The following is a 13526-nucleotide window of genomic DNA, read 5'->3' on the forward strand; positions in this document are numbered from 1 at the left end:
ATGTGTCTGCCTTGAGGTGTACAATCCACATCGTGTAGCCTGCACTGATCTGCTTGGTAAGGCATGATTCCGTTGCATTTAATAGCTCGGGAAACAGTCTCTATGCTTGTTAACTAGATATGCTTCCTACAACGGTAATATCAGTATGCCTCCCGTACTGAGAGCGGGATACTCTTGTAACCGAGGTAAGCGCGTACGATGGTGGCGGCGAAGCCCGGCGACTGCATTCCGCATGTGCAACGGAATACATCAATGTGGATGCCTATTCAAAAGATGCGCACAAGGATGTTAGTAGCGTGTGAGTAGTATTGCGTTCGCTTGACATCACAGATGTGAGTGGTGGGTGTTTCAGCGCCACGCTTATGGCCGCGTTGAATTAGTGCTTGGCGATGCCTAGAGGTGGTCATGTTAGCGAATGCGAAGCAGACGTGTATTCATCATGCTTTGATGATAGCTCGTATATTGCAGGGTGATAGGCGTTCTAGGTGCATGTGTAGAGCGCGTAGATATGGATAGCACCCCTGGTGATCACGAGCCGAGGGTACACCTGGCTGTTCTAGCTAGTACATGCAAGTAATAGTATGACGTCAATGTCAACTTCACTTCCATATTCCCATCATTTCTGTAACCAGACTTGTCGTTGATTTCACAAGGTCCCACTTCGAGCTTTGGATTGGATCGACTGCCAGTCATGAATAATGGTGGTGCTGTATGCCAACGATGCGATAGCAAGAGTAGCAGGAATGCAAAATCTGGGAGATTTACGGACAGGAAAGAGACAATATCGAAAATATTTAATGACAGAGTGATTGGAAATACATTCTTCTTGAGTATAATTGGTTAAGAGTGAACATCCGTCTATGCCTTCATTAGCCTGTGCTATTAAAGTCACATCAGACCAGCATAATCAAAATCACGATCGCAGACTACAGTAATAGACCCGTCCGAGAGTCCTGTACAATTTTGACGGCGAATATACAAATGTAAGCACCGCACAACAAACAGGATGCCACAGTAAGGTGGGACGTCTGGGCCAGGACAGTCCCAGCTTCGACCCTGGACCACAGCAGTCCGAATGGAAAAGCCAAAGATCACAAAATCGGTGTGACCGATGTAACCTGTGGGCAGAGCTACCTCTCAACCCAACCTAACCGATAGGCAGCAACTTTAAGCAAATTGGACCAATCCTCACTCCATGTCGATCCACGGACATGCGTAATTAGAAGAAGCATCGCAGATTTTGATACCTATCAAGGCCACCTGGCCTCTTCTCGTCTTCGTCACAAGCAGGCTGTGTTCCCAAATGATTCGCCTCGATACCCTCTACTCGGAACCACGATAGCCGCATAGCCGATACATAACAAAGGGGTCTAAGCCACATCCCAGTGCAGCGATACCTTCCTAAACAATCAAACCAAGACCGTAAGGCCCCAGACCCCCAGAAACAACCTATCCCGTACCCGGCCCAATGGGTCTCATGTATTCATGCTCACGAACGCCTTAACCTTAGTTAGGCCTCCAGAATCGGACCATCCCGTCTTACTACCGAGAAAGCTTAGCCCATATCACGTAGTATGCGTACGCGTCCATTTCGCTTACCCTTGCTGAGGCATACCAAGAGGTTGAAACAGGGCCGTTGTTATGTTGTTCGGATCCTTGGGGTTGGTAATGTGGTAGGCAGTATAGCCTAGATGTTGCTCCTCCGTGCAGTGTTCCGTTGTCCAGACTGATTATAAGAGGGTTTGTAATATCGGTTTTACTACGGAATAAGGGGATTAGTGGGGATTATGTCATTTTGCATATGGCAGCTAGTTAACTATACCGTTGTTTCATATCCAGGGTAGGACTATTGGTCATGATTATGAGAAATACATCTCATCATGGAAAAAACGTCTTCTGTCTGCATCATGGGGTAGCTAACGTTCGTTCATTACGCAGTTTGTACATGAATCTTGAAACCAACAATCTCAGTCAATTGTACGCATGAGTGAAAGGGATCTGCTGCCAACATAGATACATGTGCTCATCAAAGTACCGTGACCAGAATCTACGTCACCAATACACCATGCAAGCAGGTTCCAATACCCAAGCGAAGCATAGCATACATCCAAAAGTAAACACGTACGTAGGTATTCTCTGCATCCCCATCCTGCAACACGTACCATCTCCACCAGCACCTCCAATCTCCACCCCAAAAATGCATTCACACATGCAGGAACGCGTACCTCACCCCTTCCCTAACCGCCCCAAAATCAGCGCCTTAGCCCCCAGTCAACCATCTCTGACATTCCAGAACCCCAAAGCCCTCTACATCCCCCATCCCTCTCCAAAACCAAGCCCCAGGAACACTTTTTTTTCGGTCTCGTTTCACCATACGAAAAAAAGGTACATACTCCCCGCATCCGACAGACCAGCCAATAACAAAAGGATGGCGGTTCCGTGCCCGATGCTATGTGTGCGGGGGGAGGTGCTAGCGGGAGAGCTGGGAAAGGGAAAGGGCAAGATACATAATACGATGGGAATACGAGCAAGGGGGAGCAAGACATGTTTGTTAGCGCAAGTTTTTTAGCAATCCTATCACGGAGTTGCCGATGGGCAAGGAGGGTGGGTGCGTTGCGGGGGGGTGGGAGGTAAGGGTGCTGGGATGGTGCTTGTTCGGGCCATGTGGAGTAGGGGCTTGGGTAGCGTGGGTTAGGATTTGGGACTTGAGGGTGGTAATATAGAGTTTCTGAGATTAGTAGGAAGCAGATGGTAGAGCGGGTAGGATTGTTAACATGTGAGTTTGTTTACAAACGAGGGGGAGAGAGGGGGAGGGGGAGGGAGGTGTGCTTGTCAAAGGGTGTGTCTATGTGTGGTCATGTGGATTCATCTGCTAGTAGTAGTTCTCAGTCCAACTAGTACGTATCCTCGCCAGTAGTAGACCATAGAGGGCAGATAGTATGGAGATTCGAGGCGCCTGCTATCAGGCGCCAGCAATTGTAGCATGGGCGGCGCGGGTCAGGCTTCATTGCATGTTCCATGCATATACATGCACCATGCATGCAACTTCCGCGCAACGGCTCAGGCTGTTTCCAAGGCAGAAATGGCCCAAAACGGTAAAGCATAAGTAAGTAAGTTAGAAAACGACCAAAAAAACGGCTCCAAAGGTTATTACCCGTTTGTCAGACGCGTTAAAAGTGGATCGTAGCTTTGATTTTCCCGGTCCGTGGGCGTACATGGGTTGCCTGATCTCCTTCTTGAACAACCTGTCACATGTTATCCATTAAGTCCGTTAGTACTACTTATTAAATCGGGACGAGGAGGGGCAAACACGCGACATTATTACCACTGGTTAAATCGTGGGTGCAGAAAGAAGAATAAGAGCGGAGGATACTTACGGCAATTACCCAAGTTTAGCGTTAGTTTTCCCGTTTTCTTGCACACACACATGAGGCGTTCCATTGTTTTTTGCAACTCGGGGTTTGAGGCTGTGCAGCATCGCGTATTTTTTTTTTGCACACCTTCCCCCTATTTGCCGAATCGGCTGCAACCATCCACATGGAGGAAGGGGATTGTGGGACCTTGTTGCACATCTTCCTTGAAGGATTCCCATAGGAAAGGTACTTACGAGGGGGTAAATGTGATAGAATGCAAGTGATGAATGTAAAGTGATGCAATGTTTTGTGTGTGGGTGTGTTTATTTTTGGTAAACAAACGGGAGGAAGCTAAGATTTGCTGCGGGCCGCCTAAACGAGACATGGATAAGATGCAAGGAAGAAGGAGAAGAAAACATGCGGTGGATAGGCGGAAACAAATACCGTTACAATGTTGCATTACAGGATTCAAGAAAAAATGCCTGTGAAGAGTCACACTTCCTTCCCAGCCCTCCCTCCGACTACCTACCCAATTACATAGCTAACATATTTGCACAAATCTAATCTATGGTCAAATGAAAGATGCCAAGGCTGTTTCCCCTGTCAGGTCCCTGACCGGTTTTGCACAGCCTCAAGAAGGGTAATAGGAATATTGCGAGTTTCTAGGATCCTGATACATTGGCGATGTTGTCGCGATATAATCCTGCTGACCAGACGTTCGACGTGGCGGTCCATGTGGCATCGTGGCATACGGAGCGTGGGCCGTGGGGGCTGTGTAGACCGGACTTCGCGACATGATTGGTTGCTGGGCAACTGGATAGTTGCTATAGCCCTGAATCGAAGGGGTTGTGGATGCGCCGCCGGTGTGTAGCGATGGTGATGAAGGGTGCATGTACGAGGTCGTTTGATCCCATAGTGAAGGCATGTTTGGGTTTATTGGTGGTGGCTGGGTGTATCCGTATTGAGGCAGGGTTGCTGACGACTGATGGGTATGTTGATCGGCTACAGCGGTAGGCATGGTGTATGCTTGTGGAGAGGACCATGTTGAGTATGCGTCGTTGTCGATACTTGACCACGAGAGGCGATGTCCTCTCGGTGACGGGGTGTGTAGAAGGGAATCGTACATTGCTGAGTTTGGAGATAGATAACCATCGTCTTCTGGGTAGTTGGGGAACGGAGCAGGTGTACCGCAATCGGATGGAGAGCTTGGAGCGTTTGCGAGAGTGATGCCTTGGTTCTGATACCGCCGCACCAAGACTGTGTAGCTGTAAAGTGTTAGCCAATATTCCAAGATGTTTCTGAGGGCAGCATACCGATTCTTGATATCGTTCTTCGATCTTTCTGGGAAATGCTCTCGTTGAATATCCTTCCAATGACGCCCAAGTTGCCGAACCGCCTCGATCAACTCATTGTCCTAAGATACCGAGTCAGCATATGAACACTACTCAATCTCTCCAAGAATATTCCAAACTGACATCAGTTTCTTGCCATTCACTTCGGTCTAGATTTGGATCGAGCGACTGTTGCCACCGCTTTGCACACTCTATTGATGGTCAATTAGACAAGCTGTCAGCAGGATACGGAAATACTTACGATCTGCGCTCCTTGTTCCCACACAGTTTGCTATTACTGTCCATCTAGTGGTATTCTATCAGCAGCATCATGAATATCAGGGTCATTGAGACCTACCTTTGGCCGTGTTCTTCAACTCCTCTTGCTAGTAAATCATCCTCGCTCTTTGACCATTGTCCCTTCTTGAGCCCCCCTGCCACAGAGTTGTGCCACCGTTTTCGACAGTCTTTGTTTGTTCGACCAGGCAGACTATCAGCAATTCTGCACCTGTGTGTCCAGTCAGATTAGGGGTTTCTATCATACGAGGTTGGAGCATACCAATCTTTGACTTCTCCTTCTCTCACTAAAAAAAATGTCAGCCATTATTCAACACTCTAGTCGCAATCTGGACTTTAGACACAGAGAAAAGGTAGTGGTTATTGAGAATTTTAGGAAATCAAGACTCACATTGAGCTTCAACTCCTTCTCTTAGCTTCTGATCTTCTGATAGTGACCATTTTCTGGGAGGGTGACTATGGGATCCCATTGACAGCTCAATATATTAGATTCAAAGATGTTTCTTCGGGTTGCTCAAGACAGCGAGATAGTGCAAAGAGAGTATGATCTGGTAACACAGCTGGGATAAGAGGTTGGTAGAAAAAGTAGTAGTATGAAAAGGGCTTGGAAGAGTAATGAAGATGTCTAAGTGTATCTGAGCCTAGATTGTACAAGATCTACCTTGGTTTTAAGGCGCAAGCGAGTACTACAACCCCCATAGCCTTGGCAGGTCAGGCACTTGGCTATGGCAGAAAATAGACGGCAGAGGGTTGCAAAGAAGCGTTATGCCAAGACGTGGTATCCCAGGCCACTCCTCCATGTGGCTAGCGAGTGCGTCGACTAGGGGATGAGCCATGTTGAAACTGTTCGGTGATTTATTGCAGACGCACTTGAAGGAGGCTTTGCCATTATGACGCGTGCGCACAGTGCTAATGCATCGACCGACGGGCCACGATGGTGTGTACAGCCCCAAGGATCCAGAAGAGGGTTGGTGGCCTGTAAGGCGAGGCTGCATGGGCCATTCACCGCTAACGAACCGAGGAACATCAGCACCAGGTGCCGGTCAGAAGAGCTTGTTGCTCCACAAGCCGTGCCTAAGTGGCTGGGGGCCGCACTGACAACCATGGACCTGACGCACTTGTGGATAATTGCCCAAGTTGTTCGCTTGACGGGAATACATCCTTCCTGTGAAGATGTACATATATCATTAGCCTGTAAGCAATTCCAGAGAATCACGAGATATCCTGCCAGTGATGGTTGACGATTGTGTTATCAAGAGCTTGTTCGAGGCTCCCAGTGATGTACGTACATGTTAGTTGAAGTCACTGAGTTGCTTAGCCATGAGTCAGCGCTACGATGTACACATGAATCGAGTTGCGTGTGCAGCAAATGCTCCACAAATGTGACAACAGCAGTCAACGATTTTTGATCTGATGGTCGAGTTACGATTTCGAAGAGTAGTCCACAACACGCCAATGGTTTTGTCGTCTTCATACATGCTACGGAAGCCAACCCGAACAAAATGTTGATATCACACAAACCCGCTTTGGGCATGGCACTGAAGACCGAATAAAGGATGTTACGAGACTCGATCTGAGTCGCATTGAAACTGTAAAAGATAATCTTTGATTCTGAGATTTTATCCTCATTCCATGCCGTACCATAAGATAGTTGGTGTAGTTTGACTGCTACGCGTCAATGTACGTAATTAAGTCGATTCGAAAGCACAGAACGTAAGAAACCAGTGCCCGTGTATCCTAGATAGCAGGACTGAAGATAGAGTTTGGTGCGTGTACACCGAGTGAGGGGAAAGGACCTTGTTCGGCCGGTGCCGCTACGGGAGAGTTTACACCGCGGTATTGCTCCGGATTTGCACGCCGAATGTAACAGATATATGACTGCAGACGACCGGTATATGCTATCCAATCATTTTTTGTGAGACATGCGCTTGTATAATGGTCCTCGAGACGAGTCTCCACGCTTGGATCTAGCGTCCCTTGCTAGGGCCGAAGGACAGGTTGTATATGCGGCATGACACAGCAGTATTTAGTGTGTATACTCGCTCAACCACTCGAAGACTTGGGCAAGATGCTTCAGGTTTTGCCCATGAGTCGTTGTGCTTTTGCAAGCAGGACAGTGCTTTCGCGACCCAACTTTCGCTGGCCATTTGGACCTCCCCTTGCTTTTGCCATTGTTTTTCTAAAGCGTTCTCGCTCAGCAGCCTTCTTAGCACGCTCCCTGTCGGCCTCTTCCTTGGCCTTCCGGCGCGCTTCAGCCTCGTCCTTCTTCTTTTGGGCCAGCAAGCTTTCTTTCTGGAAGGGCTGGGGGCGCGGTCGCCGTTGACGCCTCTCGAAGTTCTGTTGGCGCTCTGGTTCAGGCGACTTTTCCTCTAGCAGGACAGCACGGTCGGGGTGTGGCTCCAGAGTGGGCTCAGCAGTAGGTTCGGGGGAAACTTTGTCGCCTTGCTCGGTGCTGGCTTCGCGGTCATAGACTGACTTGGGTGGGTTGACGGCTTCCTTTTCCTCGCGTGCCTTGAGTTTGGCGTACTGTTTCTTGATCTTGGCCTTGTCTATGAGACTCTTCTTGATCTTTTCAACTGAACTCGCAATTAGCAGCTGCAGAAGACAGTATGTTTGAAGGCGCAAAAGAGGCGTAGAGCACGTTGCGAAAACATGTCTGATATTCTGATGCGCCGACTATATCTAGTGCGCTGCAGGGATGTGAATGAGAGGCGCCTACTTTTTCTTCTGTGTGTGCCATCGGGCAGATTTGCAGGCCCAATGGCGAAACCCTTCTTCTTCTTGGTGTCCTTGCTCTTTGAAGACGACTTGGAGCCGCCCTCATGTGGTCGTGTTGCGCCCATGGCCAAAGGTGTCTGTGGTGTCGCAAAAGTTTCGATGGGCAAAGGCTAGGATAGGAAAGGCAAAATGGCGCGGAGGTCCGTCAGGCTTGGCAAAGCGGAGCCCAGTGCAGCCGCGAATACGGCGGCGGGGGGGGGGGACGAGGGTGCGAGTGCTATGTGGTCGCATGCATGTGAGTGCATGTGTACATAGTACATAGCAGTCAAAGTCCCTCGTGTCCCAACCCTATCCATCGCCGTGCTTCTTCCACACAGACACAGCCATTCTCCTCCTGCCGTGGGCACGTGCAGCCACCAATGCTCACAAAACTTGTTCTTTTGTTCGTCGTGTGACCGCGCCCGATGTAGCGCCTCAGCAGTCGCCGCACCAGCGACGTACATACTTTATCTATCAGCGCCGATGACATATATACATACTACCACCTCGGGACAATTCTCGCACCTCGTCATCCGCCCATCCCTTGCGCCACTCATTCACTCATTCTCTATCGCTCTGCACCCCCACCTCCCGGGCTCTACGGCGTTTCGTCTTAAACCGGGCACCATGCCTGTGCAATGAGACGGCCACTGGAGCCAGCGCACCCGGGTTAAACTGGAAACTCTTACTCATACCATTCGCCGGGCCAGCAGGTGCTCCAACCGCGACAACTTGGCCCTCTCCGCCATCGCGACATCTCAACTGTCATCCTCGTGCTCTCACAACCGTCTCGCGCCTGCACATTCTCGCTTGTATGCTCTGATCTGCTCAGCACTCGTGCCTATGCCGTCCATTGCCACAATCTGCTTCAACCATGCCCATATTTCATGAGCCCAGTGATAGCCTGCGGACGCCATCAAACTTGCCTGAGCCGGTGACATCCAGCCTCCAAAGAGTAGGAACCGCAGAATCGGGTGCCGAGGGGGCGTGGAATAGCAGTATACATGCACAGGTACCGACCGCAATTGAATCGTCGCTCGACGCGGACCCCGCGTCGCCCAGCCAAACGCGCAAGTCGTCCATGTTCGGCCGGAAAGAATGGGTAGAGAGAATCAAAAAGACAAACAGCCCGTCCTGGCTGCAGTGGCAGGGTGTGAGTATTGAGTCGCCTGGAGGGCATTGTCGCTACAAGGTTCGTCACTGCCATACCAAGCACATCGCTGACCCTTTTCCCCTAGAGTGACATCACAACCGACCCCGATGCTTCCATCCGCTCCAATTCCCGTGACCGCTCAAAGACCCCTCTTGCTCCTGCTGCCGACTTGCAATCTTCACAACCCTCCACTCCTGAACACCTGCGGGACCCCGCAGCCGCAGGCCTAGAGATCCAGCGTCCCCGGTCGGCATTGCACTCCGGAGACTTCAGAGAGAAGCCAACAGGGTGCGCTTCGAGCAACGACGTCTCGTCTTCAGCCTTCCTCGCAACATCTCCAGTCGTTCCATGGGATCGTTCTTTTCCCTCGGCAGCGTACAATGCGAACCGACATGACGTCTCATACGTTGACTTGCGCAACTGTGACAATCGCACAGCCCTGCGCTTACGAACGACATCACGGTCATCGCTTAGTTCGATAACGCTTTTGCCTCCAACAAGCCCGCTCGTACATCAGGCAAACAATACAGATTTGGATTTCTCTTCTAGGCCGAGCTCACGTCAGACATCTCCAAGCCCTAGTAGGAACAGTCGTCGACACACATACTCTCCTGTGTCTTACCACGGTTACCAGTCTACCCACATAGCGCGCTCTACAACTGGAACACCCGCTGCCCGTCATCTACGCTATAGCAGCTCGATACCATACCAAGCGCATCAACCTCGGCGGTCATCGACAATCAATCACTCAGAACCTCAATCCTTTTCTCAATCACAATTCCTCAACCCGCGACGGCCGTCATTCTCATCCGAGGCGTCTCCACTCCAGCACGCACCCATGGTAGGCTCATATGAAGAGTCTATCTTGCGGGGACGCATGTCTACAACCCCATCACGGCCCCTTGACTTTGTGGCGAAAATTGGCGTTCTCGGAGGGCAGTGCAAATCAAGCCTCAAGTGCCCACCTCACGTCACAATTCCGTTTCCCGCAGTCTTCTACAGCTACAACACAGGAAACGGCAGGATATCAGATAATGAACCAAGTCCCTATGTCGGCCTCATAGACTTGGAAAATTCACTACCCGCTCCCGACGAAAGCAACGAACCTGGCAAACGCAAGCGACGACACGCCGCACCTGCTCCAGATCAAGATGACCTGGACTTTCGGATACAACTTGGCGATGAAGAAAATGCACAGGCTGTAAAGGGAGATCTACGTCGGAGAGAAAAGAAAAAGCGACGATCAACGTCACCAAAAGCACCTCCTGGGGGCTGTTATCGAATTCCCCCGCAGGGTCAACTTCAGATTGTTTTGAAGAACCCAAACAAGACGGCAGTGAAGCTGTTCTTAGTCCCATACGACGTGTCAGACATGGAGCCAGGCCAGAAAACATTTTTCAGACAGCGCAGTTATTCTGCCGGTCCCATAATAGACATGCCCGCTTCTTCACGGAAAAACCTCGGTACTGATCGTCCAGAAGCTGCCCTCAGCGGTTCGGATGACCCCAACGATCGCCCGATTCTCCGTTACTTGATTCACTTGCACATATGTTGTCCGTCAAAAGGTCGCTACTACCTATATAAAAGTATACGAGTCGTCTTTGCCAACAGAGTCCCTGACGGTAAGGAGAAACTAAGAAATGAGATCCAACAGCCAGAGCCAAGGTATAGTACCTACAAACCAACACGCGACTCGTTGGCATCACAAAAAACTCCGTCCGCTGGATCCCAGTTCACCAACGAAGGAGATTTGCGTCGTCGTAGTGCTGGATGGCCGCGCTATCACTCACAGCAAGCGTACGATCAACTTGACGGCTTGAGCCACCATGCACCAATGCCTCCTATAGCTGTCAAGTTCACAGGTGGTACTACAAACTCGTCTGCATCGAGCAGTTTCAGCTCGCACATACCAGATATGCAGCCTATACCTTTCAATCTTGGTCGATTGGCTGCGATTGAATCACGACCCGTCTCGCGAGACCACATGGATGTTGATCCGAAGAGCCCCTCCAAAACTCCAATCATGTCTCCGCGCGCCGGTGTTAAGAGCTTGACGTCGCACGGTGATAGTGCCTTTGAAAAACTGAACAAAGGCGACGTTGGCTATGGTGGAAACGCGTTCTCTCCTATCAGCAGCCCGAATAGCCCGCCCAGTGCGGGTTTACTGTCGCAAAAGTTGCGTGGTTTGGACGTTGAGCGCAATGAGTAGGCCTGATTATGTTCTTGATGTATTCATGAGAAACATTTAATCTTTGGGTTTTTGGTTTTGAAATTTCATAATATAGTCACTCGAAGGCGTCTAATACCCCATTACTCTTCTCGTTTCAATTACGTAGGCGTTGCTAAATGGCGCTACCACATGGCAGGAGTACAGGATTGTTTGACGGATTCGAGATTCTTGCTAACTAGTACTTGTAAACATACTTAGTACGAATATCTACTCACCACTTTAACTACACATTGCGCAGTCTTTTGACGAAAAGCTTCCTTGCGCCAGTGCCACTGTCTGCCCTTGGAATGGTTTGCATAGGCTCAAGGATGTTAGCCCTGTCGTAGGGCTTAGCGCGTATATGCATATTGCCCCAGCGTTCGCGAAGAGTGACGTCGGGATTAATTTCGTTACATCCGAGGACTAGCACGCTCTGCTCCAGATTGCATCATCAATTGTCTCTGCTCACAAAACACACTGCACGCCAAATCTTCTAGGCTAAGAGCAACGACCTCATATATAATTCTTTAATTAACCCGCCGCATTGTAAAGTAACAATGGCCTCCAAACGCGCGGTTCAACTCGGCGTCCACGCACATGCCTCGGTCATAGGTCGACGAACTTCGCGATTGCGCTTCAACGCTACACAAGCTTTCAGCCTTGCGTTGCGGCAGCAAAGCACAAGCGCTTCTCAGAGCAGGTTAGCGATTTTGGGAAGCACCTCAAGTGTGCAATTGGCGCCTGTACAGAAGAGATGGCATTCGCAACAGCCACCCAACCTAAACAAAGTCTACCAGTTTGAGGACGTACGTAGCTTCTTTGTGGTATTTCCCTGTTTCTTGAGTATTCTTATTGATTTTGCAAAGGTCCTTCACATCCTCGAACACCCCTCCGACTCTCGCCTGCTCATCGACGTGCGCGAACCCCATGAATTCGAGGCCAATACCATCCCCACCTCTATCAACATCCCCGTTACGTCCCAGCCAGATGCGCTGCTCCTAAGCGAGGAAGACTTCGAGGATCGCTTTGGGTTCCAGAAGCCACCCAAGGGCAAGGAAGTTGTGTTTTTCTGCAAAGCGGGGGTTAGGAGTTCTGCAGCGGCCGGTATTGCGAGACAGGCTGGGTGAGTTGATCCTCTTATAAAGTGACAAACTACTTCAAATGGAGAATGGTGTGTCAGGTTGAAGATTATTAGAATTAACAAAAGACAGGTACCAAAACGTTGGTGAATACCGTGGCTCATGGCTTGACTGGCAGAGACGCGGTGGACCGGGTACAAAATCACCGCCAAAGCCAGATGGGATTGGAGAGCCCAAAGAGCCTACGACGGAAACTAAGCCCACGGAAAGGACGGGTAGCAGTGGAGAGGAGGATATTGGTACTCAAGGACAGCCAGTACCGCCAGCCGGGGGCATTGTTACTGGCCAACAGTAAAACAAGCTGGAAACATGGTAAGCGGGAGCAGCAAGTTATGGTGTAATACAGGCTCGCTCTAGAGGTGTATATTGCGCGACTTGTAGATAGTTCAGTACTACGTAAAGGATATTACATTCATCAACTACGCGTACGGTACATGACCTGTGATCTAAATTCAAACATGAACTAGGCATGGTAAAGTTGACGTTATTCGAGTAACCCAAATACTCAAACCCTCGTCCCTAATGCCCTCATCCTTACTTACACTCCTCCTCATAACACTTCTTATACTCCCTCCATAACTCCTTAACCCCCTTCCCACAACACTCCCTCCACAACCTCTCTTCATCATACTTGCACCCCCTCAACCCCTCATTAATCCTCCTCACAACATCCTTCCCATGTGCCTCCTCCAACCACGCTAAGAAATACCCTGTCCGCTCATACCCAGCATCCCACTCACAATCCATATGCCTCTTCCAATGCGGCGGTGCATACCCCGCCTTCAGTCGCACCCAATCCGCTATCCCCTCCACCAGTCCTCCCGGCGCCGCACCTTGCCCGTCCCACTGCCAGCAATGCACCATCTCATGCACCAGCACCCCCAGCATCTCTTCCTTGACGCGCCCCGCATCGATGCCCGCGATGTACGACGTGTTGAAGTGGATTTCCTTGTGGTCGGAATCCAGGTCCAACCCGGTGGTGTAGGCTACGCCATCCATTTCGCGCAACACGAGGGTTACGGAGCGCGTGGGCGGGATGCTAGAGGGAGGGAGCGCGGTGTAGAGGTGCGTGAGGACGGTGGTGACGGCGGTGGAGAGGGCGGTGGAGGCGTGCACGAGGCGGAGGAAGGTGTGGGCGCCGGGGCTGGAGAGGTCGCGGAGTTCGAGCCGGAGGAGGGGGGTGCGTGGGGGTGTGACGGCGGGGTGGGAGGAGGATGGATTGCTGGAGGAAGAGGAGGAGTCTGAGGGGGGGAGAGCGGAAGAGTGCGGGGCGGGTGGGTCGGAAGG

The 13526-nt window shown here is 50.6% G+C and overlaps 5 protein-coding genes across 5 annotated transcripts; 2 read left to right on the forward strand and 3 right to left on the reverse strand.

The window, feature by feature from the left end:
* The first annotated feature begins 1895 nt into the window (after positions 1-1895).
* On the forward strand, positions 1896-2612 carry COCSADRAFT_38271 (uncharacterized protein). Its single transcript, XM_007703388.1, has one exon. It carries the CDS (start codon positions 2066-2068, stop codon positions 2567-2569), a length of 504 nt encoding a protein of 167 aa, XP_007701578.1. The 5' UTR covers positions 1896-2065; the 3' UTR covers positions 2570-2612.
* A 1135-nt stretch (positions 2613-3747) lies between these two features.
* COCSADRAFT_145954 (uncharacterized protein) lies at positions 3748-5602 on the reverse strand. The gene is made up of 7 exons (XM_007703530.1): positions 5373-5602; positions 5244-5268; positions 5043-5192; positions 4947-4990; positions 4829-4896; positions 4667-4767; positions 3748-4618 (listed from the first exon to the last, which is right to left on the reverse strand). The coding sequence occupies exons 1-7, from the start codon at positions 5449-5451 to the stop codon at positions 3985-3987; spliced, it is 1101 nt and encodes a 366-aa protein (XP_007701720.1). The 5' UTR covers positions 5452-5602; the 3' UTR covers positions 3748-3984.
* Positions 5603-7054: 1452 nt separating this feature from the next.
* On the reverse strand, positions 7055-7824 carry COCSADRAFT_161921 (uncharacterized protein; the record flags this gene model as incomplete). Its single annotated transcript, XM_007703531.1, has 2 exons — positions 7055-7557; positions 7701-7824. The coding sequence occupies 2 exons, from the start codon at positions 7822-7824 to the stop codon at positions 7055-7057; spliced, it is 627 nt and encodes a 208-aa protein (XP_007701721.1).
* A 788-nt stretch (positions 7825-8612) lies between these two features.
* COCSADRAFT_93848 (uncharacterized protein) lies at positions 8613-12534 on the forward strand (the record flags this gene model as incomplete). Its single annotated transcript, XM_007703532.1, has 6 exons — positions 8613-8891; positions 8977-11096; positions 11389-11489; positions 11653-11906; positions 11967-12223; positions 12312-12534. The coding sequence occupies 6 exons, from the start codon at positions 8613-8615 to the stop codon at positions 12532-12534; spliced, it is 3234 nt and encodes a 1077-aa protein (XP_007701722.1).
* Positions 12535-12782: 248 nt separating this feature from the next.
* COCSADRAFT_72726 (uncharacterized protein) lies at positions 12783-13421 on the reverse strand (the record flags this gene model as incomplete). The annotated part of the gene is made up of 1 exon (XM_007703533.1): positions 12783-13421. A coding segment is annotated over one exon (639 nt), but the record flags the coding sequence as incomplete, so codon positions are not given.
* Between the last annotated feature and the right edge of the window lie 105 nt (positions 13422-13526).

The sequence above is a fragment of the Bipolaris sorokiniana genome (assembly GCF_000338995.1).
Source record: "Bipolaris sorokiniana ND90Pr unplaced genomic scaffold COCSAscaffold_10, whole genome shotgun sequence".
NCBI classification, from domain to species: domain Eukaryota; kingdom Fungi; phylum Ascomycota; class Dothideomycetes; order Pleosporales; family Pleosporaceae; genus Bipolaris; species Bipolaris sorokiniana.

Bases quoted from the DNA above. Each gene is read 5' to 3' on its own strand.
- COCSADRAFT_38271 (XM_007703388.1), top strand. From the start codon at position 2,066: ATGCAAGCAGGTTCCAATACCCAAGCGAAGCATAGCATACATCCAAAA.
- COCSADRAFT_145954 (XM_007703530.1), bottom strand. From the start codon at position 5,451: ATGGGATCCCATAGTCACCCTCCCAGAAAATGGTCACTATCAGAAGAT. The intron at 5,269-5,372 runs GTGAGTCTTGAT...CATTTTTTTTAG, and splicing joins AGAAGGAGTTGAAGCTCAAT to TGAGAGAAGGAGAAGTCAAA. The intron at 4,991-5,042 runs GTAGGTCTCAAT...GAATACCACTAG, and splicing joins GTTGAAGAACACGGCCAAAG to ATGGACAGTAATAGCAAACT.